We start from the raw sequence: 26,297 nt of genomic DNA, 5'->3' as shown, positions 1-26,297 counted from the left end.
GGCCGGTCCCAAGGCTTCACCGGGCCGCAGGTTGCCTACCCCTGCATTTAAGAGTCATGAATGGAAAAAGGTGGGAGAGAAGCTAATAATAATAGTAATAATAATAATAATAATAATAATAATAATAATGGAGATCTTTTTTCTAAGCATTTTAAAGCATGCTTAGGGTTATTAATTCTCCTTCTCAAGAGGAACTTGTTTCAGAGTGGTCAGTTTGGGGACTCCAGATATCAGTGGCCTGCAACTCTTACCACCCTTAACTAGAACAGCACTGCAATGGGATGATAGATGTCACAGTCCAACAGCATTTGGAGTGCCACTCCTGACATAGTTGACTAGAAGTATTTTTTTCCTACTGACTGGAAGTGGAAAAAACCATCCTCAAGGATGTTCTTTCAGAGGTGATATCAATAGTTGTGAAAATAATGTTCAGAAGGGTAAGGGTAGTTATGTAACAACGAGTCCTTTAGAGGATGTATCGAGGACAACATACATACATACATAAAGCAACTTCAGTTCAAATAAATTTGTATACTTTAAAAGTTCTTGTACCCAATACATGCTTTGAGGACCTGTGTTCAGACTCTTCTGCATACTTCTTCAGATTCTTCAGCATATTACTAGAGAATCATAAGAAAGGTATTTTCAACTTAACCAAACAAAAAGATTATCAATTTGTGGTCTGCCTCTGATTATAGAGTCACAACCTGTTTTTCACTCTGACTTAGTTGTAATTCATAGCTGCACAGCTGTGATGAGCTGTAGCTTTCATTGTTTCTGCAAAGCCTTTTATTTGCAAAAAGTGTGTGATGGGGGAGGGCTCCCTAAATTTATGTCAGAATGTCTAGTCATCTGTGTTTTTTTCAGACAGCCATGCAAAATGGCTTTAGATTTAGGCATACAGTTTATATATCAGTGTATACAGTGATACATAATAAGCAATGTATTGTGATGGGTGTGTGTATGTGTGTGTTAAGAACCCATTAGTTTTCAGAGTTTAGATTTCAACAGACATTTCCATACAAAAATGACATGACTTTATTATGCACTTCTATAACATTCTCTCAGTCACAGAAGACAACAAAGGAAAGCCCCTCTTAACAAATTTTGCCAAGAAAACCTTGTGATAGGTTCGTCTTAAGAGTTGCCTAAGTCAGCAACAACTTGAAGGTATACAACATGAGGTGAACAAAAAGATGTCTTACTCATATGAAGCCCTTTTAGTAAAATGTCAGGTTTTATATCGGGAGAAATTCAAAACCAATCAGGATAGATTTCAGCCAAGCATTTTATGACAATCAGAAGATATAGGGAGAAGGTACTTTGATATTAGTCCACTTTTCATATTTTATATTGTTTATGTTGGGATACATTTCTGCACAAAAACAGATGTTTCAAACAGGAATTTTTATTGCTTTCTAGGTAGCTTAACAGCCTAAATGCTAGCAAAAGCGCCTCTGTTTTAATGACGGAAACAGTGCTACTTCATTATCTAGGAAATGCTATCATGCCATGCTGTAGTTCTTTATTCCATCAAATGATGAAACCAGTTTATTAAACAGAAGTTTGTTAGATATTATATTTTAAAGATTTAAAAGGGCCCAATATCTTCTCATAGGTTGTGTACAGTGGATTAACTCCTAGGTATGTGTGCCTGGGTTGCTCCCTAAAATAATTTTTAAAAATTCTAAACATGCATTTTCAATGATCACGTAAATGCTCATCTAGAATCAAAATAATGCAGAAGATCAATTTTAGGATCCACTGTGTTGGCCACATAGAACAATATAGTTTTTTAGAACTGTTCTTTGCTTTAGGAATTCAAGAAAATGCAATGTTATTGAATACTATAGTTAGCAAAGTACCAGTTAGCTGATTTTCAGAGATGCTAAATGCTTATCTCTATCATGAATCTTGTAATATAAAAAAAGAAAACCAAATTCTTCCACAACATAATAGCCAGAGAACATATCATGCTGTTACACTGTTAAAGCATAGGTAAGCATACTGAGAGCCAATGTTGCGTATTGGTTTGAGCACTGCACTATGACTCTGGAGACCAAGGTTTGAATCCTGGCTTGGCCATGTAAACCCACTGGGTGAGCTTGGGCAAGTCACACATTCTAAACGTCAGAGGTTGGCAATGGCAAACCACCTCTGAAGAAATGTGCCAATAAAAGCCTGTGATAAACCTTAGGATTGCCATATGTTGGAAATTACTTGAAGGCACACAACAATAAGCAGGTCTGAGCTGTCAGTGCTGAGATGAGATACTGCCTCCTGTTCTATTTATCTATACCTGTTGAAGAAAGAATAAATACAAATATAAAAAGTATGTTTTTTTTTAAAATGGGGAGCTTTCATGGGAAGGAGGTGCAAGTTTGTATCAGTAAATTTCATGTGCTCAATCTAGCAAAATTTAATCCCAATAAATTTAAACCTTGTACTATAATAGAGTGTTTAAAAGTTCAATATTTTGGCCCATATGTTCAAGTGCTCAGGACAGAATACAGCAATAACAGCAAAAGTGCAATACTATGGTCTACATCCAGTTCCATTAAAATTAACTTGAGTTTGATCATTGTCAAGGAAAGTAAACTTGCATCTCATATTTATACTAGTACTTCCAAGTAAATATTGTATACAACTGGTGAAATGTTTAAGTAAAAATGACACTGATTGCTAATCTCCATCATTGGTGGTTAAATACACAGACACAGGGAAAGAATAAGTACTGCAGTATATTGTAAAAAAAAATATTGGGACTCGGTCCCAAATACATGTTAAGATGCAAAGGGAGATCAAAAACTTCTTGTATCCAGTTATCACACTTCCAAATCACCAGGTTAGAATAATGTACTCAGTTCTCTATGAATTACATTGAAGAGAAAGAAACTAGAGTGGACCCTTTGTATCTGTTGGGTTTTGGTTCCAGGCCCTGCTGTGGATACCAAAATCCATGGCTACTCAAGTCTTATTGTATACAGTGGCATAGTAACATGGCAAATTCAAGGCTTGCTTTTTGGAATTTTTTGGAATATTTTCAAGCTGCCGATGGTTGAATTCATGGATAAAAAAATCTGTGGATATGTTGGGCCAACTGTAGTATAGCCTACTTCAAATGTTCTGCCACTACAGTGTTACCAAGTATGATGTAATAGTTGCAAGGATGCTATGTACCTAATGATACAGACAGATCAATCTGTTGGCAGCACAATTAATTAATATCCTTAATCAAAGGCAAAAAAGAAACAATTTTTCTAGGCTTTGTTATGTCAGGTTCAAAAATTAAAAACTAGTTTGCAGTGCACACAGTCTTTTCAGAAGGTTTTATGGAGTATATACCAAAACAAAGCTAGGTGTTAATCTTTCTGTAGATACTTACCTTCAAGTGTGCAGAATATGACATGTCTAAAGAATGGGCTGTCTCTGACTTCTTTTGTTACCAAAACAAATCTTAAAGTTTAGATTTAGTATTATTTTTAAGAACCATAATCATAACTAGCTCAGAAAACTGTGAACAAATAACTATTGTCTTATGTGTTGCAAGGCAATGAGAAGAATCAAAGTGGATGAATATTTCTAGTACCTTTTAAAAAACTTCCATCTTTTAGAACAGTAACACACCTTGAATTCTGAATGGTTCTTAAAGAAATGAAATTATCCAGAAATGAATAACAATTTTGCATTTGAATGTGAAAAATAACATTGTTCAAAAACATACTGGAATTTAATAATAAAATTTTAAAAAATCCATATTAAATAATAAAAATGCAAAACAAGTCCAAGGTACAGCAATACTGGTGTTAAATGGTGGTGAGGTTCACAAAGGCATAGTAAACTGGGATGGAGAATTCTCAATATCCTTCTTCTGTGTGAGAGCAGATGTCACTCTTGCTGACAGGCTGGTCAGAGAAATCAGAAAACTGCAATAACTTTGAGATGAATACATGGTAAAATTTGCTTATTAAGGCTCCACATATAAAAATTAGGACTGCTTCACACATTACTGAGAACATATTTCACCTACAGAGTATTCACTGCCAAGAGCTGGGCCAATTGAGAGTTACCTGTCATCCGTACCTGTGTAGCATATTTATTACATGCATTTCTGGGTATACTGTTTTTAGCATGGGCACATGGTAACACTGTCAATATATGAAGCGACCCTTAATTGCTAAGTGAGCCACAAGTGTTAAAGTTTTGAAATCAATGAACAAATGCAACTGAATGCAAAGAACTGTTTTTCTAAATATCTACAAAGAAGGCTTTAGAAGTCTTTGAAGCATCCTGTGATGAAATGAATGACCCAAGGCATTTAATTGAACACATAAAAGGAAGTATATTTAAAATAAAAAATTGGTCAGACTATAGAGTCATTTACTGTTGAAAGGAATTTACAGGGCTGATGAGTCTTTTGGAATTGTTAGTTTATCGCAATGCCTAAATTGGTTTCTTCATTGCACAGTATTTTCTCTTAAAATGTGTGCATTTTCAAAACGATTACATACATATTAAAAATCAGCATTTCTTTGCTTAAACGTAATTAAAACGTTAATACTCTCAGACAACACAGATCTGAAATGATGAAACCAGTCATTTTTCCCCTCCCAACTTTACAACAAATTAAATTGAGACAAAATTACAAACACATTTCACTACATGATTATTAATAAAAATTAGGATTTTTGTTTATAAAGTTGCCCAAAATGCAAGGGATGTGCATAGGTTTTACAACTTAGTCATAGTATTTTTATTTTATTCCCTTGGGTACTTTCCCCCCATGAACGGAATGTACTTTGCTGTAGATTACAGTTTTTTTCAACACAGATACACCAACAGCATGAACGCTTGCGACTGTCCACATGCATTAAGAGTCAAGACCCAACTTCAAATCTCTATAAGTTTTACAGAGTTCTTCAAAGAGACAGTATCACATTATCTGGATATTACATGAAAGTACTTCAAAATGCTATTCTAAAAATGATTAAAAATGCAAAGGAAGGCCATTAAAATGTAAGAATTGATCTGGTCATGATTGGGCTAATAATTTCAAATAAATAAAGAAAAGCAAGGTATTCCAATTCACAAAATCAGACTCTAAAAAGAATGTAGTGTTCCACCCCCAAGTTAAGTAACAGATCATATTATTATTAAAATAGATTATAGAAAGCAGCATCTATTTTGTGCAGTTTTAGGGGCCTTTGAAATTAAAAGCTATGATTTCCAAAAATATAACATTCCAAAGGATTGAATAATACATATATTTAAAGATACATTTTAATAAAGTTTAGGAGAACTGATTAAAAAAGATACTGTCTCTTTAAATTAGCATTTTTCTCCTCCTATCTATAAGGACATGACGATAATTATAAATTTAGGTCACACTACATCTAGGTAGTCTCTAGGGGCCAAGACCTGTTGACACAAGGCCGATAACAAAGAGGTTGTCCATGTATGAGGTGGTTCCCAGTACAGATAAAATCCTTCTCATGACAGGATTAATACACCCAGGAGACGGGAACCCATTGTGATGCTGTACAAACAAGCTCAATGGCTTCCTCCAGATGCCTGATTGTTTCATCAATTTCATTGTTGATAATTGTAAGATCAAAGTAGTGTGCATATGTTCTCTGCAAGATTTCAGATTCTTTTTGCAAGCGTTGAAGAGACTCATCCTGCATAGTGATTGGGAAAAAGGGAGGAGAAGGAGTTGTATTATTTTGTTCTCAATATATGTTGAATTTTTAACTTAAGAAAAAGAGGACACTGCATGATATTCTTGCATAAAAACTCATTAACGTACATTACTGCATCAATAAATAAATGTCAAATCATTAGTTGTATAACATTTTCCATTCCTACAGTACAAACAAAATAACTGGTTTCTCATGTCACTACTGAAGCACTTGTCTAGTTTCAAAGGGATTTAAATGTACAGGGAATGGATATGAGAAAAGAGCATGTACAAGGGAGGAGTGCTACTTTATTAATAAAAATATGCCACACATTTAACCTACTGTCTAGTGCCCAAAGAGCGATACTGGCATTGTCAAATCCATATGGTCTGTCCCATTCATTTCACTTTATGCATACAGTAGATCTGTATGCATAAAGGAGTATGTGCATAATTCTGCCATTTCTTCCAAAAGGAGGAAGACAGTCCCTGTGTGTGAGGAAGCTCCATGGACATACTAGGAATTCCTTTCCCTACACAGAAGTAGACTGTGTAGGAAAATGATTAGACTAGTCTAGAGCGGTCTAGAAACATGTGACTTGTAGTACCAGTTCATCAACAGATATACTATCCCTCTTTATTGGTTTTGCCACAGAAAAATTTCCATATGAGTTAATATTCAAAAACCCATAAACATTTAAGGACTAGGAAAATTTCATGGAGATCACCTCCTGTATATATGCACATTATCAAGAAAAGAAAGAAAATAAACAGAAAAATACTGAGCTACATTGTTGCTGGATTCAAATGCTTGGCACACTATGACCATAACCTAGTGGCATTTGGAAGCATTTCTGTATGATCAGATTTTTAGTACCACAAAGGCATAAACAGGCCAATAAAATAACATTTGCTACCCATTTATCATGTCCAGTCTAGACATTTTCCTTTCCAGATCCATTTCTGTTTTAGGGATATAGCACTTGTGTAGCAAGAGATGTATTCTGATTTTGTTTTATTTCCCAGTCTTTCTTACTACAATTGTAACATCATAATATTTATTTGTTATTTCCCTCTCAATCCATACTAGAAGCAGCTTCCACTTTCAACCTCAAAGTCTAACAGGGATTCTTATTCCACCAATTTAAAAACTTTTATACATTTATAAATGTCCTTGTTGATTTGGCATGCCATATGAAAGCTGTATAAAGCCAGCTTTGCCATGTACATATGTGTATGCGTGTGCTTTCAAGTTGCCTATCAACATATGGTGACCCCATAAATTTTATAGCTTTTTTTTTTTTAGGCCAAGTGTACTGAGATGTGATTTTGCCAGTTTCTTCCACTGAAATATATCTTACAGTATGCATACAATCCCATTAAAAGCCCACTGTATCTGGCGATCTTGATCACAAATCCTGTTCCAACCCATTCTATGGAAACTGTAATACTGCACGACAGCATAAGGGATTACAAAAGTTTCAGTCATGCAGTTACAGTATCTGCCTTTTAATCATGCAAGAAAGCAGTAGGAAGATTGTTTTTGTCTCCAGCTGCTCCTACTGTAACTAAGGGAAAACTTGAAACTGTAGCAGTGATTTCAGTTATACAGTTAGAGCTCCATTTGTGGCTCTATTAGATTAGTGTGTTTAGTAATTAAGTTGTCATCAAAGTCTCTTCTATTGCTCCTTCTGTTTTTGGAAGCATGGCAAGTGATGACTGAGGAGAGGGCTTTCTCTATTGTGGCACACTGCATCTCTCCCCAAGAGATCTAACACGTGCCCTGATCATTGTGGCACAATTATTTGATATTTTTATTTTGTAGCTCTGTCTGTTTATATATCGGAATGTATGTTATTTTTTAATATTCTGAGCTGCCTCATGGAACTGAAACACTGGTTCTCCAATGTTTTGGGCCTCAGTTTGACACCTCAGCCACAATGGCCAATAATCAAGAATTATGGAAATTGAAGTCCAAAGTATCTGGAGGACAAAACCACTGCTCTAGAAAATTAAGTGCTCCTAGTGCAGGATGGAAGCTAAATAAATAAATTTACTGTAGTTGTTATTGCCACTAGAACAATTTTGACCAACTGGCCTGTGGTTTTTTTCTCTCAAAAATGTATCTATCTCTTTTTAAATAGGTTGTGCCCAACTCGAGTTTACTTTAAAAGCACACAGGACATCTATCTATTTAAATCTAGGAATAAATAATTATCATAATCTCAGAGTAACAGGAAATAGGAGTTTTTTCAGACCACAGTAAAGTGTTACTGCTCCTTTATACTCTCAGCTGAATGACAAGGATTATCTATGTCAACAATGATAACAAAACTATCCAAACATTCAGCAAGATTCCCTTCAGTATATCCTAATGATAGGAGAGAACTGAAAAGAAGCAGCTTCTTGCCCCAGACTTGGAATTTTGAAAAATTCTGTGTACTATTGAATAAAATAGGCACATAGTCATGTGGGAAATGGTGTTCTTTAATGAATGAGAAAAAAATTGAGGGAACATACCCCACCCCAATATACTACTCCATTAAATATGTGATGGAGATCCATGATCAAATCTCCTGATTTTAAAAACAAAACAGAACAAAACATCTACAGAAGAAAAGTAAAAGTAGCCACAGGGATAGGGGTAAAAGTAATGACACATGGGTATCTACATTCAAACAAAAGAGCAGGAACTAAATATTATTTATACCTAGCTGGTACTTACAGGTAACTTTCTGCACCATTTTGGCAGCTAGATAAAATTAGTACAAGTGCAAGAAAATGAGAAGCAAAGCAAAGATGATAATTCAAGAGAAAAAAAAGGACACTCATGTAGGATATGTCTGCAACAGCAACTGTTCTTACAATTATTTTCATTTCAATGTGTAGTTACCTGAGTCAGTACTAATTTTCTCATGTCTTCAGCATGTAATTTTGCCTTCTTAGAATTAGAAAGTACTTTCAGTGCTATACTTTTAAAAACATGGCAATACCAATTATATATAGAAGTCTGGAAATAAGCAACTTTGGTCTGTTAGACCTGATGGACAGAAGTAAGGGGCTGAAGTTTAAAGCCAATCTAGCCAAACAGCTCAAGTTGTTTTTGCTGTCAAAGGTCTCCTTGGGCTGTACCTCTGTACTTGAGCATAAGTCCCAATGATCCTGCTTGGAGCTACTTTCCTGGGAACAAGGTTTCATGTGGAGAAGCAAGAACTCCTTTTTATACCCATACTGTTCTCCAGAATGCTGTCCCCATGGACATCCAGATTTGATTTCAATATGATAATTTTAATTCAAATGCTTATGACATGCAGATACATAGCAGGAAATCTTGTTGTATACAAAGTCTGCTTGGACTGGATTGTTTACAAAGCCCACTGATTCTCCAGTCTGGTTCGGAAGTTTCAGCACCCACCTTATAAGACGAAAACTGGCATATAAGACGATCCCTGACTTTTGAGAAGATTTTCCTGGGTTAAAAAGTAGTCTTATACGCCAGAAAATACAGTGTATGGAAGAAAGTGTTTGAAGTCTTTTGGGGATGGGATGAGGTTGCACTTTGACTTTGTTCCGTAACCTATCCTCCTCTACTGATTATGTTCTGGACTGGTATCTATAGCATATCATTATAATATAATATACTATAAAATAATAGGGATGTGGTGGCTTTGTGGTTAAGATGCCAATTCTGATTATTGTAACATTGGAAGGTTGGCAGTTTGAGGCCCGATGCTGCATGATGGGGTGAGCTCCTGTTACTAGTCCCAGCTAGTAACAAAGCTGCCAATCTAGCAGTCTGAAAGCATGCAAATGTAAGTAGATAAACAGGCGCCACTTCAGTGTGAAGGTAACAGTGTTGGGTACAGTCATGCTGGCCACATGACCACCAGAAGAGTCTTCAGACAATGCTGGCTCCTCACCTTAGTAATGGAGATGAGCACCATCCCCTACAGTTGGTTACACCTAGGCATTCATGTCAAGGGACTACCTTTACCTTTATAATATAATATAATAATATAATATAATATAATATAATAATATAATATATGCAGAGAGATCTTGTAGCACCTTTGAGACTAACTGAAAGAAAGAAATTGGTAGCATGAGCTTTCGTAGACTTCAGTCTACTTCCTCACAATGTGTCTGATTTTACAGACTAACACAGCTATATCTTTGAATAATATAATATAATATAAATTTGAGAAAGGCCTTTTAGGATGTAAAGTTTTCTGGCCAGAAGGCAAGCCTCCCATGTTGGTTTGTATGAAAAGAAATCTGCTTTTTATCCAACCTCATTTTCCCTTTTTTTTACCCATCACTTTTGCATTATAAATAATCTAACATGGGTCCAGAAAAGTGGGCTGATTAAATACCCAATCATTAAAACTGCAGATGCCAACAGATTCTATTTGGCATCTCTGGCTCTGTTCTGCACTGAAAATCTGTGCTCTACCACCGATTTTTGCAGACCACACTTCTTGATTGGAAATACAGAGGCAGAAAGGATGCAGAAATTCAGCTGGGCAGAAAAATATTCTGCATATATTCTTATTCTCAAAAATGTCAGATGTATGTAACTGACAGATATCTGTAGCTATTCACATATTGCTTTATTTCCAGTGAATTAGTGCTCTCTAACTGAATAAATCACTCCTTAAAAATAATTAGCAAGGCATTTGTGGGGGATTAGCCCCATCTAACCAAATTTAATAACTCCTTAAACTTTTACAAATAAGGCATTTGAAGAGTGTATATTATGTATGTATTGGTGGGGTGGAAAGAAAAAAGAGATGCAGATGAACCGAAGAGGCTGTAAGATCTCACAGTCTTCTTTAACCTGACAGTTCCCAGATGTAATGAACTCCCACCATTTCCATGTATCAGCTGTATTACAAGCTTTGTATTCTATGTGGGGGGAAAAATCCAGGCTGGAGGAAGGCAACTTGAAAAAGATAAAAAGTGGCCACTGATCCAGTAACAAAATGTGTTCCTCTAAGATCAAAAGGGACAACCTCCATGACATTCTGCGTAAATTCCATAACCAGGCCTCACACTAACATTAACAATTAGTAAATTTACGGCAATTTCCTGAATTAAACAATTTATATTATTGCCGTTTATGCTAGTGAATTAATTTAATATACAGGCCCTCTGCTGGTAGGAAAAGGAAAGATAATGGAAGAGCATTCTCTTGATTTGGTGTTGGCTTGTTGTGGCTATTTTGCTATTAAAGTTTGAGGTTTGAACGTCTTCAAAATTTCTAATTTTTCTGCATTTCTAAATTGCTTAAGCTTTAGTTTAAAAAGCAGAAGCAATTTTGTTCCTATAGCTCTGTAGTAATACATTTTATGGTAACAGATTCTTAAACAAGCACATCTAGATACACAAATACTATTAATGTACATCTAAAATATAAAAAATTGGGGAGGTCCTTTGATCTGTGTGGAATTTTGATTTTTTTTTTATTCCCCAAAGTTAACAAATTTTAAACTCAAAATTTGCTTTGAAAAGAAAAAGAAAAAAAGTCCTGATAAATGGAACAGGGTTACCATTACTGGGGTAAGTAACATTATAATTTGTCCCAATGAAATCAGGAAATTATTACTATATCTCTAAAGATGTACTTTTGGTAAATTAAATATGATGTGGACTTCTATTTAGTGATAGGAAACTGAATAAGATGCATACTTCATCACCCTCTTTTGTATGTTCTTGTCCAAATGTTAGCTGGTACAGACAAGTCTTAAGAAAGTATTCTTTAAAGGTAGGAATTAAAATAAAGCATGACAAAGCAGGTAAAGAGAAAGGAATATTACATATGTGAATGATGATTTAGAAAGAAAGATGAATGGACACACTCTAAAGCTTCATCAGGAAAAGCAATACTAAACTTAAGTTTTCCCCTCACCATCTATCAATAGATAATAACCCTATATTCTGTCAAATAGGACTGAAGTATGTGTCTGTGACTGGTAAAATTTCTACTGATGAGATTTTATTGTAATATGCCTTACCTCATTAATGCCTGGGGTAATTGTAGGTGCAGCGATAAAAACAACAAAAGGAGCGAATTCTGCAGTTCTCAGGACCTTCAGAGCCTAAGTAAAGAATATGTTTAGAAGGAGAAGCATGGCATGGACAAGTTAAAGAAACACATATGACTCTGGATCATAGGAAATCAAGTTACAAGTTCCTTACAATCACTTCCTGTTTTGAAAAAAAGTATTTTCTTGGGCCTAGAAACCAGGCAAAAATGCCCCTCACAGCCCCTTGTGGTGCATTTGGGGGGCAATTTTGGGTTGTTGTTTTTTTGCAGTGGGGTTTGTGGTGGTGGGATGCGCCACCTCGCAAGGTCTACAAGGAGGCTAATGCAGCCCCCAGGTCTCCCACAGTTCCTCATTTCTGTTGTACACTTTTGTAATATGAATATTTGACAAGAAGATAAAGTGTAATTCAGTTCATACTACAGTGCACCCGTGTCATATGTGGGCGCACCTTACATGGCTTTCAGCATACGCTGAAAGCGTCACTGGGAAAAGGGGTGGCACGTCCCATAAGGAGTAATGGAACGTGTGCCCATAGTGCATGCACACCGCTGCATGCACGAGCCCCATTCATTTAAATGGGGCTCGAGCATAGGCGGAATTCCCTTTATGCTGGGGGGGGGGGGTTGCAGACTGTACTGAAATGAAACAGGAATGGATATTGTAGTTATTCAATATGTTTTTACAATAGCTGAACCACATTTTTATCTGTTAAAATTTGGGAGGTAAAAAGGCTTTGAAATCATAGTGTTTTCTGCCTTTTATTATTTTTAGCAGCTTATGTCTTCTACTACTGCTACCTGGGTGTCATTTTATTTTACTCAGGGGTTTGTTGCTGTTTAGTGAGTGATCTCAATGATCATTTAAAGAAGGCAATGATGCCACAGTACTAAACAGCCAAACAGATTTGACTATGTACCACTATGCTGCATATGCAGTGCAGAAATAATCCAGTTTGACACCACTAACTGTCATGATTCAATGCTATGGAATTCTGGGAACTGTAGTTTGTTGTGGTACCAGAGCTCCACTCCAAGTTACAATTATATTAGCATACAATAATTTTTAAGCTGTCAAACAACAAAGTATAAGGTATCAAATGAGCCAAGACTGCAGCCAAAGGGAACAAGAAAAGTCTGTCATTTGAATTTAGCTCTTTTGTTATCTCGTGTGGAATATATTTATTCATATTAGATACACTTAGTACAAAAATAAATTTTTGGTATCTGTAGTAAATAAACTCTTTAATTTTATGTACCTGAGGCTCTACATCAAGTATTGCAATTAATCCCTGTTCATGGATTTTCCGTATTGTTTCCAGTTTTGTCCCATACATTGCATCTTCATGGCTACCATATTCCAAATATTCATTGTTGGAAATGTCCTGCATCATTTGGTCATGTAATACAAAATAATAATTCTTTCCATTCTCTTCATCCTTCTTTGGTGGTCTTGTTGTGTCTACAATTACAATATAGGAATGTTTATAATGGACTTTTTTCACACTCTACCCATAAAACAGAAATACAAGTATGTTCTGATGTCAGTCATTTGTCAGTAAATCTGCTTATCTTTACCAAAATGATCAGTAATTAATTTCACAGTTTGTACTTTGATTTTTAAATCACAGAATACATGCATGATGTTTTGAATATTGCAAAACTCTACCTTTCTGAACAAGACTGTTCTGAAAGAGATTCTTCAGAAGAATTAATGGCAACACACACACACACACACACACACACACACACACACCCATCCATCCCTGGCTTCTTTTCTGTGAGTACAGCAGCATTATATTCACCATTCCCAAGATCAGGTCTATTCTTCCTAAATATCCTTGTTGTCTTCAGCTGCACCTGCACTGTAGAAATAACACAGTTTGACACTGCTTTAACAGCCATGGTTTCATCCTATGGAATTCTGGGATTTGTACTATAGTTTGTTGTGGCACCAGGGGTCTCTGAAAGAGAAGGCTAAATATCTCACAAAATTACAAACTGCAGAATTCCATAGCATTAAGTCATGGCAATTAAAGAAGTGTCAAACTATATTACAGTGGGCCCTTCCTCTATGTGGGGGATCCGTTCCAGACCCCTCCACATATGGGAAAAACCATCTATGCTGGAATCCTATGGTGATGTGCTCCCATTTTGTCCACTGGGGTTTGCCGTCTGCATGAGCTCAAGTCTGCGGATGGCAAACCTGCGGATGGACTGTATTTCTAAAGTGCAGATTTAGCCTTCCTCTGTACTGCAGATAGAACTACTCTGTCACTTCAGGGTTGGTGGTAGACACTATCCTGATGTCAGTGGTGAGCTAAGATCCAACTGTTAGTTCAATCTACATGGACTGGGGGAAGAGAACCTTCAGCTCAGTAGCACAATGTCTTCAGCAGGCCTGCATCTCTAGTACAGTATATGTAAGGTCACACATAGTACATGGCTGATGGGAGTGTGGAAATAACACAGTTGCAAAAAGGATGCATGGAGTGGAGCAAGAGGAGACCGTATTGATGGAGCCAGTAATGAAACTTTTGAGCACTGTCACTGGAGAAGAGCATTAGCTATCAATGCTAATTGCATGACTCAATTTCTTAAATCATTTAACTATTTGAATGACAAGTTTTGTTTAGTAATAAATTAGGCATATCAGAAGAAACAGCAGATTATGCAATTCTTTGCATTATAAAGGTGTTACTTACGTGGAATAGGATATGCAAATCTGTCTGGATGTTTTGTGATTAGTGTATTTTTTATATGTCTTCTCCCAACACCATGTGCTCCTGTATGGGGAAAAAATGTAATATCACCACATAAACGTTAAAATATTCAATTTATTATTATAGAATAGAAGTTACACTCAAAATTACCTAGTAAGACTAGTGTTTTCCTTTTGAAGGCTGGTAATTTTACTACTTCTTCATACGTGACAAGATCTAATTGGTCAAACACTGTAACAGAAAACAAAAGCCCAATATAAGAGATAAAAAATTATACTGATTTGACTTTATTTCCCCCAAATGTTGAATTTTAGTCTTATGAATAATAGGTTGGAGCCAGATTTTGTTACACCTAATGAGTAAAATTCATTACAAGTAAAGATAGGGTTGGCTGACTGAAGTCTCATTGAAAAGGGTTATTGTAGTACTATAACTCTGAGGTCCAAAACACACTGCACAGTGCTAGGGGATCCTGGGAATTTAGTTTATCATGGCACCACAACTCTCTGACAGAGAAGGCTAAATGTCTCACAAATTCCCAGAATTCTCTAGCATTAAACCAGAGGAGTTAGAGCTGTTTCAAGCTGGATTATTTCTGCTGTGTGTTTTGGACCTGAGAGAAAGAAGCTTGTAGCATATAAACTCTCATAGATTGATACACTGGATGAATCAGACTAAATCTACGAAAGCTTCTGCTACAAACCTCTTTCCCTCAGTTTATCTCAAAGGTGCTACAATATCCCTTTGTATACTGATCCAGACTAAACCTGGCCCATGTCTTTAAACTCTCATCTCACTGGAATGAGTTTACATATAGTATAACTAAAACTGGGTCCAATCTATTTTATCTGTATCAAAATGCTCTAGCTGAATGATAATTTAATAAAGCACCATATTTTAAATATTTACTAAAACCATATGCTTTATGTCTTAAGAATTTATTTCAAAATACATGCTTAAGAATCTATGGGTGAGACCATGCAGTATTCACATTATGAAAAATTAGTGCTTCTGGAAATTCTGGGATTCCTAAAATTGAGTAATAAAGCTCATAGACAGTGACAAATGAATACAAATATGAGAATATCTACTTACACAAAGAGTAAAGGTTTAGACATTTTGTATCAATACTATGCAAATACATCACAAATCTTGATTTTATTTTAATAAATCATCCAGAGACATTTATCAGATTAATTGTAAGTAGAATTCTCTTCACACAGAAGTGCTAATTTTATATTGACATGCTCTTAAAAATCTTAATATGACTTCATTGTACACTATAAAAGAATCACCATAATTGGAATATTTAGTAAAATATGACTATTAGCTATTCTTTCTTACATCTACTGTTAGTACAAACTAAAGTATTCTCAGTGAATCACAATTGCTGAAAGATAAGACAAAACCTATGTCAGTTCCACTGATTTGGTGGGTCTACTCTAGCAATTTGAGTTAGCTCGTTATGTTTGTGTCTATTATTACTTGAACACACTGCTAATTGCTATGATACAGCAACAGATACATACATTCAGCCCTTCGTATTGGTGAGAGTTCTGTTCTCGATCCCCTGACGGTTATCAAAAAGTGTGGGACCACAAGTCCCATTATTATCTGTGGATGCATGACATGCGTGTATTGGTACAGACATGTGCTGCTATTGAGTATAATGGGGTGGGGGGGCCATCTGTTGATGTTCTAATCTGTAGATGGCTTGCCTGTCGATATGGAGGGCTGACTGTATAATAAAAACATTGTTCTTCCTTGCATCCAATAATGACATTCTTCTGGTATTATAATAAATCAAGTACAATACAATTATTAACTGAAAAATTATAACTATTATAAGACCATTTAAAAATAATCTAATTATGGTGATGTAACAGTGAAGAAACAATTCTTTAAACATAACCTATTCCGTGGTCTGCAACAATAATCGTGGCCATATTTTCTGGTACTGCTGGCAAGACATAGGTCCAAAACAAACTGTATAAGCAATCCAGTTTGAGACTGCTTTAACTGCCTTGGCTCAGTGCTAGGAAATCCTGGAAATTGTAGCTTTGTGAGACATTTAGCCTTCTCTGTCAGAGAACTCTGGTGTCACAATAAACTACAATTCTGAGGATTCCCTAGTTCTGAGCCAGGGCGGTTAAAGTGGTCTCAAACTGGTTTATTTCTGCATTGTGTTTTGGACCATAGTTTTGATTCTGTACTGCAGAATAATCTATACAATTTTATTTCCTGGAAAATATTACATCCAGGATGTTAAAAAAAACTTACTTTTTATAAAAACCAATAAATCATATAACCACTTTGTTGAAGGTCTCTTGGGACTGAAACATGTTGTATACATACTGATACATATACTTTAATAAATAAATCTGTTCAATTACTACATCAAACAAAACATTTTGATTTCAAAAATATTCCCTGCTAACTTTTAGAAATTTTGCATTAGTATTTTAATATCTCCGTCCCTAAATGTAACTTTAACATATCAAGGAAAGTTATAACTACATTGCATTTTACTAAGAATCCTGTCTTGGTTTTTATCAGTTAATAAAAAAATAACATTTTCTAGATTAAGCAAATATCCTGTCTTGCTCAGCTACTAAGTTCTATAAAAACCTAAAACTTTTTTTTTGGTAAAAAACAGGCTGTAACGTCATTTCCCATGCTATATTAAGCCACAATAAAACCTGAAGTTCTACAGAACTTTTCACTCTTTATAAAAACATTAAAATGTATGTGAAAGTAAATGAATCTTAATAAAACAGACTTAATTACAAAATAAGCAGATTCAAAATTTTTGACAATCCAATAATAATGATCACTAATAATTTAATGCCTTCAGACAAAAATGGAAAATGATTTTTGTACACAAATTCAGAGGGCTACAAGGACACATTTACAGACTGAACCTTTAAACACGCCTACACTTCTAGCTAATAAACAAAAGGAGTTATAGAAAGAAAACAGTAAGAAGCAAATAAAGAGGCATTGTCACTTGACAGGTTACTTACATGCACAGAGGCCATTGGGATTAAGACAGCATGAAAAATGTACAGGGGTCATTGAAATATGGCTCATAATATATTAGTAAAATAAAAAGTATATGCACAAAACAAACCTCACCATGCAATATTCTAAACACAAGGCAAATAAATCACGCTAAATGATAAGCATGTTTTAATAAAAAAAATTGCTGCTGTTCTATAAATTGTTATTACTGACATTAAAGGAAGCATATTTATGCCCTTGGTATGGTGTTTAAAGAAGAACCAATACAATATTTGACAAGAATTCATATATATATGTATATGTATACAATGCAATATGTCTTTACAAATGTACATCATAGTATAAAAATATAACATAGAAGTAATGTTCTGTAGAAGTACAATGCAGTAGTATATTTGGTTGTATTTTATTTTCCTTCTCAAGACTGCATTTTAAAGCTAGGATATCTACAACAATTTGGGTACACATAAAATATGAGAGCAGTTGAGAAATACTGGTAATTCATTCTCCATAATAGTAGTAATAATAATTTGGGTATAGCTCTTATTTTTCTTATGGAATATGTGCATTTTATCTGGTCTACATGGGACCACATACATCAAGGATTTTAAACAAACTGATTTTTAATAATGGAGCATCACTGCTTCTCTTTTCTCTTTATTCAGTGTTGAGAATAAGCTGTTTGCATGCACAAGGGTTGAGCACTAAAGGAAGGGGGAGGAACACTGGGGTAAGAAGGGGCTTAAAGAAAGGGAGGGTTCAATATTAGCAGCCAATCTATACATGAGAGATGTTAACGGTTCAGTAAAAAAACAAAACAAAACAATTAAAGCAATCTGATTGATAAAAGTGAGAAGACCTGACAAGATCAATTGTGGACCATAAAGAACTCCAAATGTATTGCTAAAGTCCACCCTCCAGAAAAAATCTTGCTATAAACCAGGCAGCTTACAACTTGATAGAGGATTGTTCAGTTAATAAACAGATCATTTAGCTGCCATGAGCGAATGAGCCAGGAAAGAAAATGACACAAAGTCAAGTATTCATATTTTAACTTATTTTCCTATTACCTTAACTCATTATTTCCTCTGCTTCAAACTTTAACCTTTACATATGGTTGTCTCCAACTGACCAGAATATCAATTCTTCATAAGCCCACACAGTATGAACAAGCAATCCCCACTCCCAAATTAGAAATACTGTACAGTACTAGGACAAACTTAGGCATGATGGAAGTAAAGCACTATTGAGTTCAGTGGGAAAGTTAAGTATGTGCTTAAATATTTCTATTGAAATAAATTACATTTAAGAGTACTAAGCTTTGTCTGGTATGAGCCATTTTAGTTTGAATAATTTATTACTTGATTTAAAAACAAAAAATAGACAATCCCAAAATGTACTGTATTGGATTGGAAGAATCCAATCAGAATGGGTTCAAACCTAACTGAAATCGTGCTTACAATAAACTCACTAAAACCAATGGGAATTAATTTGTTGTTTCCCTTAATTTCATTGGCTCTATTTAAAGTATCATTAGGTCTGAACCAAAATCACTCTGTTTGGTGTCTTCAGAAGATTCTATGCAAGAACTGGCTTTTAAAATAGGAACATAAACCAATTTTCTGCTATTATCATAACATTTTAACAAACATTAAAGTAGCCTGTGGAAAATGTGATTTTCTTCACTACGTAACTCAATGAACAAATTAAAATGTAATAAGAGCAGCAATTCTTATGTCTCACCAATTTCAGTGAGACTTGTGGCTATTTGCTGGCTCAAAAAGAAGTGGCAGAAAGCTGCTCCATTTTGAGCTATCAAAAAGTATGTTTTCACCACGGTAGGGGCTTTTCGGTGCACCTGCAGTGTGTGGCATATAAATGCCATGCTGCCGGAGCGCCACAATGCTGCCTGCTGTGTGGGTGGTCGGATGGTGTAATGCTGGCTTGGGGGCGGCATAAGGGTGTGCATCATCTAAACGCCACCCCCCCACCCAGCTGGCAGATTGTGCTGGTTTGCTTCACCTGTTACTTTTGAGTGAGCATGCCAAGGAGTGGATTGTAAGGATATTTTCACAAGTCTGAGTGATCCTGGGCTTGTGGTAATTTGAATCCCCCTCCCATATTTTGGCTGTACTTAAGCAGCTCCATAAAGTGTTATGATGTAAAAACACAGTTATGAATATTGTTATATATTACATTTTTAAATTATTTCAGTTGAATGTTGCAAACTATCCTAAGGTCCCCTTGTGAGAGGGATGAATAGGATAAATTATTTCATGTCTTCCTCCTCCTACTGCTCCTAAATTCTGGGTAAGAATGGAAAGTTGATAACATCCCATTTACAAAAAAATGTTCAGATCCCAATGTTGGGAAATGCCAATGTAACGTGTTCATATAAATCTATGATGTGATCATACGCTGATTATTGTATATACAGTAATTCTCAAAAAGGATACTGAAATGCTGAATATGATTAAAGAAAGAGCAGATCTAAATTGTTAAAGAGTGGATCAACTCTTTCCTTAGGAAGCCTTTTGATGTTTCTAGATATGAAAATAGCATTAAAGGAGAAACAAGAAAAAGCTGTATACAATTATGTGTGATGCAGAGAAGGTGAATAATGCTAGAGTTTAATACTTTAATTTTATAATTGTAGAACCACAGCTATTTACTGAATCTACTGAGCCACGGATTTTGGTATCCATACAGGCTCTTGGAAACAAACCCCAGAGGATACCAAGGGCCCACTGTATACCTGTGAATACCTGTAGGAATGTAGTTGACCACTGTGGGAACAAAATGCTCCACTAGATAAACCATTAGTTTAGCCCAGTACAGTTTTTCATATGTTAATTTAATATCTATCACTCAAATGACAAAAGTTTAAAAGATTTTTATAGAACATATTCTGCATACAATTGGCTATGTGTGAGTCCCTACAAATCTAACATGAGATCTTGGGTTTAACTCAAATCTTTTCAGGATCTCAAAGCAAAATATGCTAAACAGCATAGATATAATTATGTTTATGAAGGTGAGGGAGTTTCCTCTTATAACGAACAGGCAAGCTTTAAAAGTTTGTACCGCTCACTTCTGAAAGTTTGTTTTTCAGAAGCATGAATCCCCCTTTTACCTTTGTCACAGTACAACCTGGCATTGTTACTACTTGATGTGTGTAAATCTACAGCGCAATATAAATATAATAATAATAATAATAATAATAATAATAATAATAATAATAATATATTAAAAAATTTCAGCACTGTGAAGTTGCTAAGTTGTGTAAACAAATGTTTATGGAAAGACTCAAGTGTTTGTTGGATAGCATGTTTAAAGAAACAAATAATGAAGGCCAAGGACCTAGTAAAACAAGCCTGGGATAAAGGTGTGCAGAAGCACCACTCAGGATTGGTTTATCAAAAAATATACCAAACTATTAACATTTCCCAGAGCTCTGTTAAGTCCATTATTGAAAAATGGAAAGAACATAGCTCAACCATCATGTTGACTAGATGACCACAAAAAGTCAGCAACTGGATAAGAAGGGTCACAGAACCAACTGATCACAGAAAAAACTAAGAGGCTAATGGCAACTCTGAAGGAACTGGAGAGACTTGCAGCTGAGATGAGAGAAACCATCCCTGTGACAGCTATCATCCAGATGAGGCACAACAATAGGCTTTATGGAGGAGAGACAAGAAGAAAGCCACTGCTGAAACAAGTGATATCAAAGGCTGTTTGGAGACAGTAGTGCACGTCACTCTGAGAACACCATCTCCATGGTGAAGCAGCAATATGTTGTGGGACTGAGGGATTATACTGATCATGAAGTTTCATTCTTGGATGGCCCAGAGGAAAAATCCACACACATATGGGTTATTACCTGTGTGCCAGCACACATCACAGGAGTTTCCAGAGAAACAGACCATCCAGAGAATAGTTTCCCTAAGCAGGGCCTAGGAAATTGGTCTGGATTAAGGACAATGGAAAGAAATACAGGGCAGAGGAAAACCTATTTCAGTTCCATGTTGTAACACAACAAAACATGGAAAAGTCAATGGATATGTGTGTGAATATTTCTGTAAGGCACTGTATATCTTTGGGGATCAACTAACCTGCAGACTATAATGTAAATTGATTCCAAACGAATTTAGGGCTGAAACAGATGGCCTGGTAAAGCCGCCTTCTGGGCGGCTTGGAAGCGTGGCATTTACATGCCACAAGCCACCAAGACTTCTGTAAGCCACCCTGGCCGATTACACGAGGGTGACTTCAAGACGCTCTGGGGGCCAAAGGCGGCCCTTTACCAGCTCAAATAGAAGCAGATCTTTTCCACTTCTATTTGGTTCAGTATCAGGGCAGATTGGGGCCGTGGAGTGTGGTCACAGCAGCCTCAGGGCGACCAGCTCTGGGGCGGCTCCAATTAGCCTTTTTCAGGCCATCTGTTTTGGCCCTTGGCCATGCTTAAGAGTGAATAGTCAAAGCTTAAAGCTTTTTTCCTTATTGAATAAATCTGGTTCAATTTGATTTTAATGAACTCTAATGCTTGCCAAGATTTAGGGGCTAAACAAAAATAATAAAAGATATTCTATATATCAGTGCTTCTAGGGTTACCTTTCTGGTAAAGTATCTTGCATAAAGTGGCTGAGCTGAGAGAGACAGATAGACAAAGATCTCTCTGCAATTGGCTAAACTACTCCAGGTCAATAAAAAACAAGGGGCAAAGGAAGGAAGAGTGGAAGAACAGAGATCCAGCAAAGGAGGAGAGAGGATTTGGAAACTGAAGCCTGAGAGGAGGATGGAACAAGGGAAGCTGGATGGGTAATCTATTCCTAAGAAAGGCAACTTAGATTAGGGTGTATTCAGAGTATTGACTATAAGAGTGAGGAAAGATGCACCTGAGCAGCAGATGCAGAGTAATGATCACATACTGGTGTGAAGAAACAGAACTGGTTTCAGGTTTGGGAAACACACTGTAACTTCAGAGTCTCTTTCTCACCGAGCCTCTTCTTTTTCCCTGCCTTTGTTGACAATTCCTTGATTTCTAGCTAGCTGGTGAATAAGCAAGTGGTGACAGCTACTGCTCCCAATCTATGTTACCACTAACTTGTTCATTCTTTTTGGTCTAATGAGAAGATGACCAAATGTGGGCAGGAGAAGAAAAGCAAGGTGTCTACCCATAATGCCCCCCCCAGCTCTGTGAACAAGTCAGGAAAATGTTTGCCTGATATTTTGTAGTATCCCTTTAAATCAGTAGCTCACATACCAAATTTTTATTTCACAAGATCATTTCAGATTCTACGCTACTTCTTAAATAGAGAGTAACAAAAGTATGAAAAGATATACAACAAACTGTATTAATTTTTTTCAGGTTCCAGAACTGGGGATTCTGCAATAAAAATAAGGACGCCCTGCATATATAACATGGATTTCCCCATGAATATGCCTACTGAGTGCCTAATAAAACAGAACTTCTCTAGTATTAGGGTATCACAATCACAAATGCATAACTTCAAGAGGGCAGTGCCTGTAAGACAGTTGAAATAGTTTGATTCAGTAACTGAAAATATAAAACCCAAAATTTAAACAATAAATGGTGGATTAAAACAAGAATTTTCAGGTCAGGCATCAAAGGTGAGTTCACAGACTCTTGATAGACAGAAAGTTATTCAATTGCAACACATTTCATAGTTATGGAACTAAGGTGTAAAACTCTCACCCCCTATTCCCCTAGAAAGATGCAGATTTTGCTCCAGATACTTGAAGATTTTTTTCTTATATTCAAATTATGTTAGATTCATTTAAGTGCATAAATGTTCTATTATTGCTATAATTACATTTGAACCTGTAGGCTTTTTTTCACTTAAATAATTCCATTGAATGCAACTGGTAAAAGTAAAGTAAAGAATGCCACTGGTAAAAGTAAAAGTAAAGATTTAACTGCAGACTAACAAACAATGTAGCAATGTCAACTAAGTCGGATAGTGCACTCTGTTTTTCTCACCTGCATTGTGCTTTGCTAAGTATTTGTCTTTGTACTGCTTCTTTTTCTTTCCAAACCAAGTACAGCTTGCTTGCTGTTCCTGTTTAGTCTTCTCCATAGCTATACAGGCCACTCGCCTTGCAAGGGAAGAAAAAATAACAATGGATGATAATGTTTACTATAAGTGTAACTATTACTATTTTCACCTAAGCAATTTTGTGCATTTTGTTTGTGGTAGACAGATTACATTTTGTTTTCAGAATTAGATATATGTTTTAAAAGTGTATGTGGTTGTGCATATGTTGAATAAAAAAAGGTTTACAAAATTTCAAATGGGAATTTTAGGTAACTTTTAATAACACCAGTTCCTTGTTTACTCCAACAGTGAGCACTTGGGAACTCAAATAAGCATAATAATAAACTGAATTGGGTCTAAATTAAATGACTTCTGAAGGAAAACACTGGCTGTTTGTATCACAAAAACCTGGATGGGTGCTGTGAAGGCCAGATCTTTTAGGTCTCTCACACCAGATCTTTCATATCCCCACACGCTGAGTCTCTTGGATCCCAGCACACCGTGCCTTTCAGATCCCACTGATTGGCACCAAATTATGTGACCACCACAGGGTTACATAGGATTCTTTATGACAAATAATTTGAAACTTCTTTTCCCTCAGAACTATCTCTCTAACCCTTGGTCCTCCCACTGACTTAAGTTTCTTTATTATGAAGTGTTTTTACTATCTTGGTAGTGTATTTGATGCCAAATATAAATCACTTCAGGCCACTCCTTTGTGAACAAAAAGAAAGTAACTTCTATTTACAGAAAGAGTTTATGATGGTATCTCTTTTTGTAGCTGGTTTGCAAAGCTTATGGTTACAAAGTGTATATTACTTCACTGGTTACAAATTACCTTTGTTTCAGTTCACTCAAGGACTTCAGTTACTCTTCAACTGTGTTTTAGTTCTTTCCACACACTTACCACTAAAGCTTAATCAGTAGGAGTATAAATCCTATGAATCTCTAGCTTTATTCATAAATTACAATTCTGCAGAATAATGTGGATCTGAGCCTTCTCGCCATTGGCTCTCCACTAAGAACTAATCAATTTGAACTGATTTCATAGGACTTTTTCTGTTCTTCCAAAATTCCTCCTCCATATATGGGAATCTGAATCCCCCTCAAGGCTAAACCCTTGGTTCCAACTGCACTTTTAGCAGTCTAAGGCGGGATACAGACCACCCATTTGGGGCGGCCTGCCCCTGCACCTTTCCCTGATGGATCGGGGCCTGAGCAGCCACAGCGGCAGACCCGGAGCCCCAGATCCGCCACTTCTTCAGGCCTCAGGGAAGTGGCAAAACGCTGCTTCCCCGTTGCCTGGAAAGGGGTGTCCTTGGGGCTTCAGGCCCCAAGGACACCCCGACAGCGGCGGGCAAAGATAGCTGGCGCGGCCATTTAAAGGCTGCGCCAGCGATGCATGGGGCAAAAAGGAGCTCCGTTTTGGAGCTCCTTCCCGTGAAACTGAAAGGGTGCCCCAGGCACCCTGCAGTGTCACAGGGACGTTATGCCATTTAGACGCGGCGTGGCTGTGACGTCATAATGGCGGCACCCGTGTACACAGGACACCGCCATTATGCTGCGCCAGTTACGTGCTAGGGTTAGGGAGTGTCTGTAAAGGATGCTCCGAGACAACACTAGCAGATATCCAGGCTGGTGCAAAGCGCCGGTCTGGATCCCGCCTAAGATACACTGCTGCTTCAGTAGGCTTGACACACTCATCAGTAGTTTTTTTGTGGGTTTTTCCGGCTATGTGGCTGTGTTCAGGAAAAATTTATTCCTGATGTTTTGCCTGCATCTGTGGCTGGCATCTTCAGGGAACGGTGGCATGGAGGTGTGTGGGGTATATACATTGTGTGACTCTTATAGAATCATAGAGTTGGAAGAGATCACAAGGGCCATCCTGTCCAATCCCCTGCCATGCAGGAAATCTACTTCAAATCCTCCCTGACAGATGGCCATCCAGCCTCTGTTTAAAAACCTCTAAGGAAAGAGACTCCACTAAGGAAAGAGACTCCACTACACTCCGAGGGAGTTTGTTCCACTGTTGAACAGCCCTTACTGTCAGGAAGTTCCTCCTAATATTTAGGTGGAATCTCTTTTCCTGTAGCTTGCATCCATTGCACTCTTGGCAGTTATAAATAATCAAGGCAGACCATATTGATGTTTTTAGTGAGATTTGGAACCCAGGGTAAGACTGTTCTAGGTATGATGTTATGTGTGCTGTGGCAGCTACCTGGATAATTTAATGTATTACAGGTCCAAGTTTGAAGCAATTCTGCTGTTGCAGCAAAGCAGGTATGATCCTGGTAACTTTCTAGATGAATTACTAAGAATCATACATAAGATTATTTCAGAGGTTTAGTACATAAAAACAAATGTCCAAGACAGGACACACACTGGATTTAGCTCTCTATAATAGGCTAATTTCAGGTAGTACAGTCAGAGGCATTATTGGATTTGTTGTGGACAGCCCATAACCTGGGTAGAATTTAAAGATATAACCAGTAGAATCAGTATGTAGAGAGATCTTGTAGCACCTTTGAGACTAACTGAAAGAAAAAAGTTGGCAGCATGAGTTTTCGTAGACTAAAGTCTACTTTATGCATCTGAGGAAGTAGACTTTAGTCTAAGAAAGCTCATACTGTTGATTTCTTTCTTTCAGTTAGTCTCAAAGGTGCTACAATATTTCTCTACATACACAACCTAGGTAATCACAGATAAGACAACCTGCAGGGTTTTTGGACCATTTAGGTTGCTTCCCATCCAGGGGCCAGTGCATTTTATTGGCT

General features: G+C 36.6%; 1 protein-coding gene across 16 annotated transcripts in view; it reads right to left on the bottom strand.

The window, feature by feature from the left end:
- Window positions 1–26,297, bottom strand: part of CASK (calcium/calmodulin dependent serine protein kinase) — a 222,212-nt gene continuing 195,915 nt past the window's right edge. For 6 of the 16 annotated variants that reach the window (XM_042456310.1, XM_042456313.1, XM_042456321.1 and 3 more), the window contains 6 exons: window positions 23,469–23,584; window positions 14,594–14,674; window positions 14,426–14,506; window positions 12,980–13,182; window positions 11,692–11,775; window positions 3–5,678 (listed from right to left, as the gene is read on the bottom strand). In XM_042456310.1, the coding sequence (XP_042312244.1) occupies window positions 5,502–5,678; window positions 11,692–11,775; window positions 12,980–13,182; window positions 14,426–14,506; window positions 14,594–14,674; window positions 23,469–23,584 (742 nt within the window). In that variant the 3' untranslated portion in view covers window positions 3–5,501. Of the gene's footprint in view, window positions 5,679–11,691; window positions 11,776–12,979; window positions 13,183–14,425; window positions 14,507–14,593; window positions 14,675–23,468; window positions 23,585–26,297 lie in introns of all 16 variants that reach the window. The other 10 variants (XM_042456311.1, XM_042456318.1, XM_042456315.1 and 7 more) reach the window with 3 other exon arrangements.

The sequence above is a fragment of the Sceloporus undulatus genome, chromosome 3 (genome assembly GCF_019175285.1).
Source record: "Sceloporus undulatus isolate JIND9_A2432 ecotype Alabama chromosome 3, SceUnd_v1.1, whole genome shotgun sequence".
NCBI classification, from domain to species: Eukaryota; Metazoa; Chordata; class Lepidosauria; order Squamata; family Phrynosomatidae; genus Sceloporus; species Sceloporus undulatus.
This window is presented reverse-complemented; position numbering and strand designations above follow the sequence as displayed.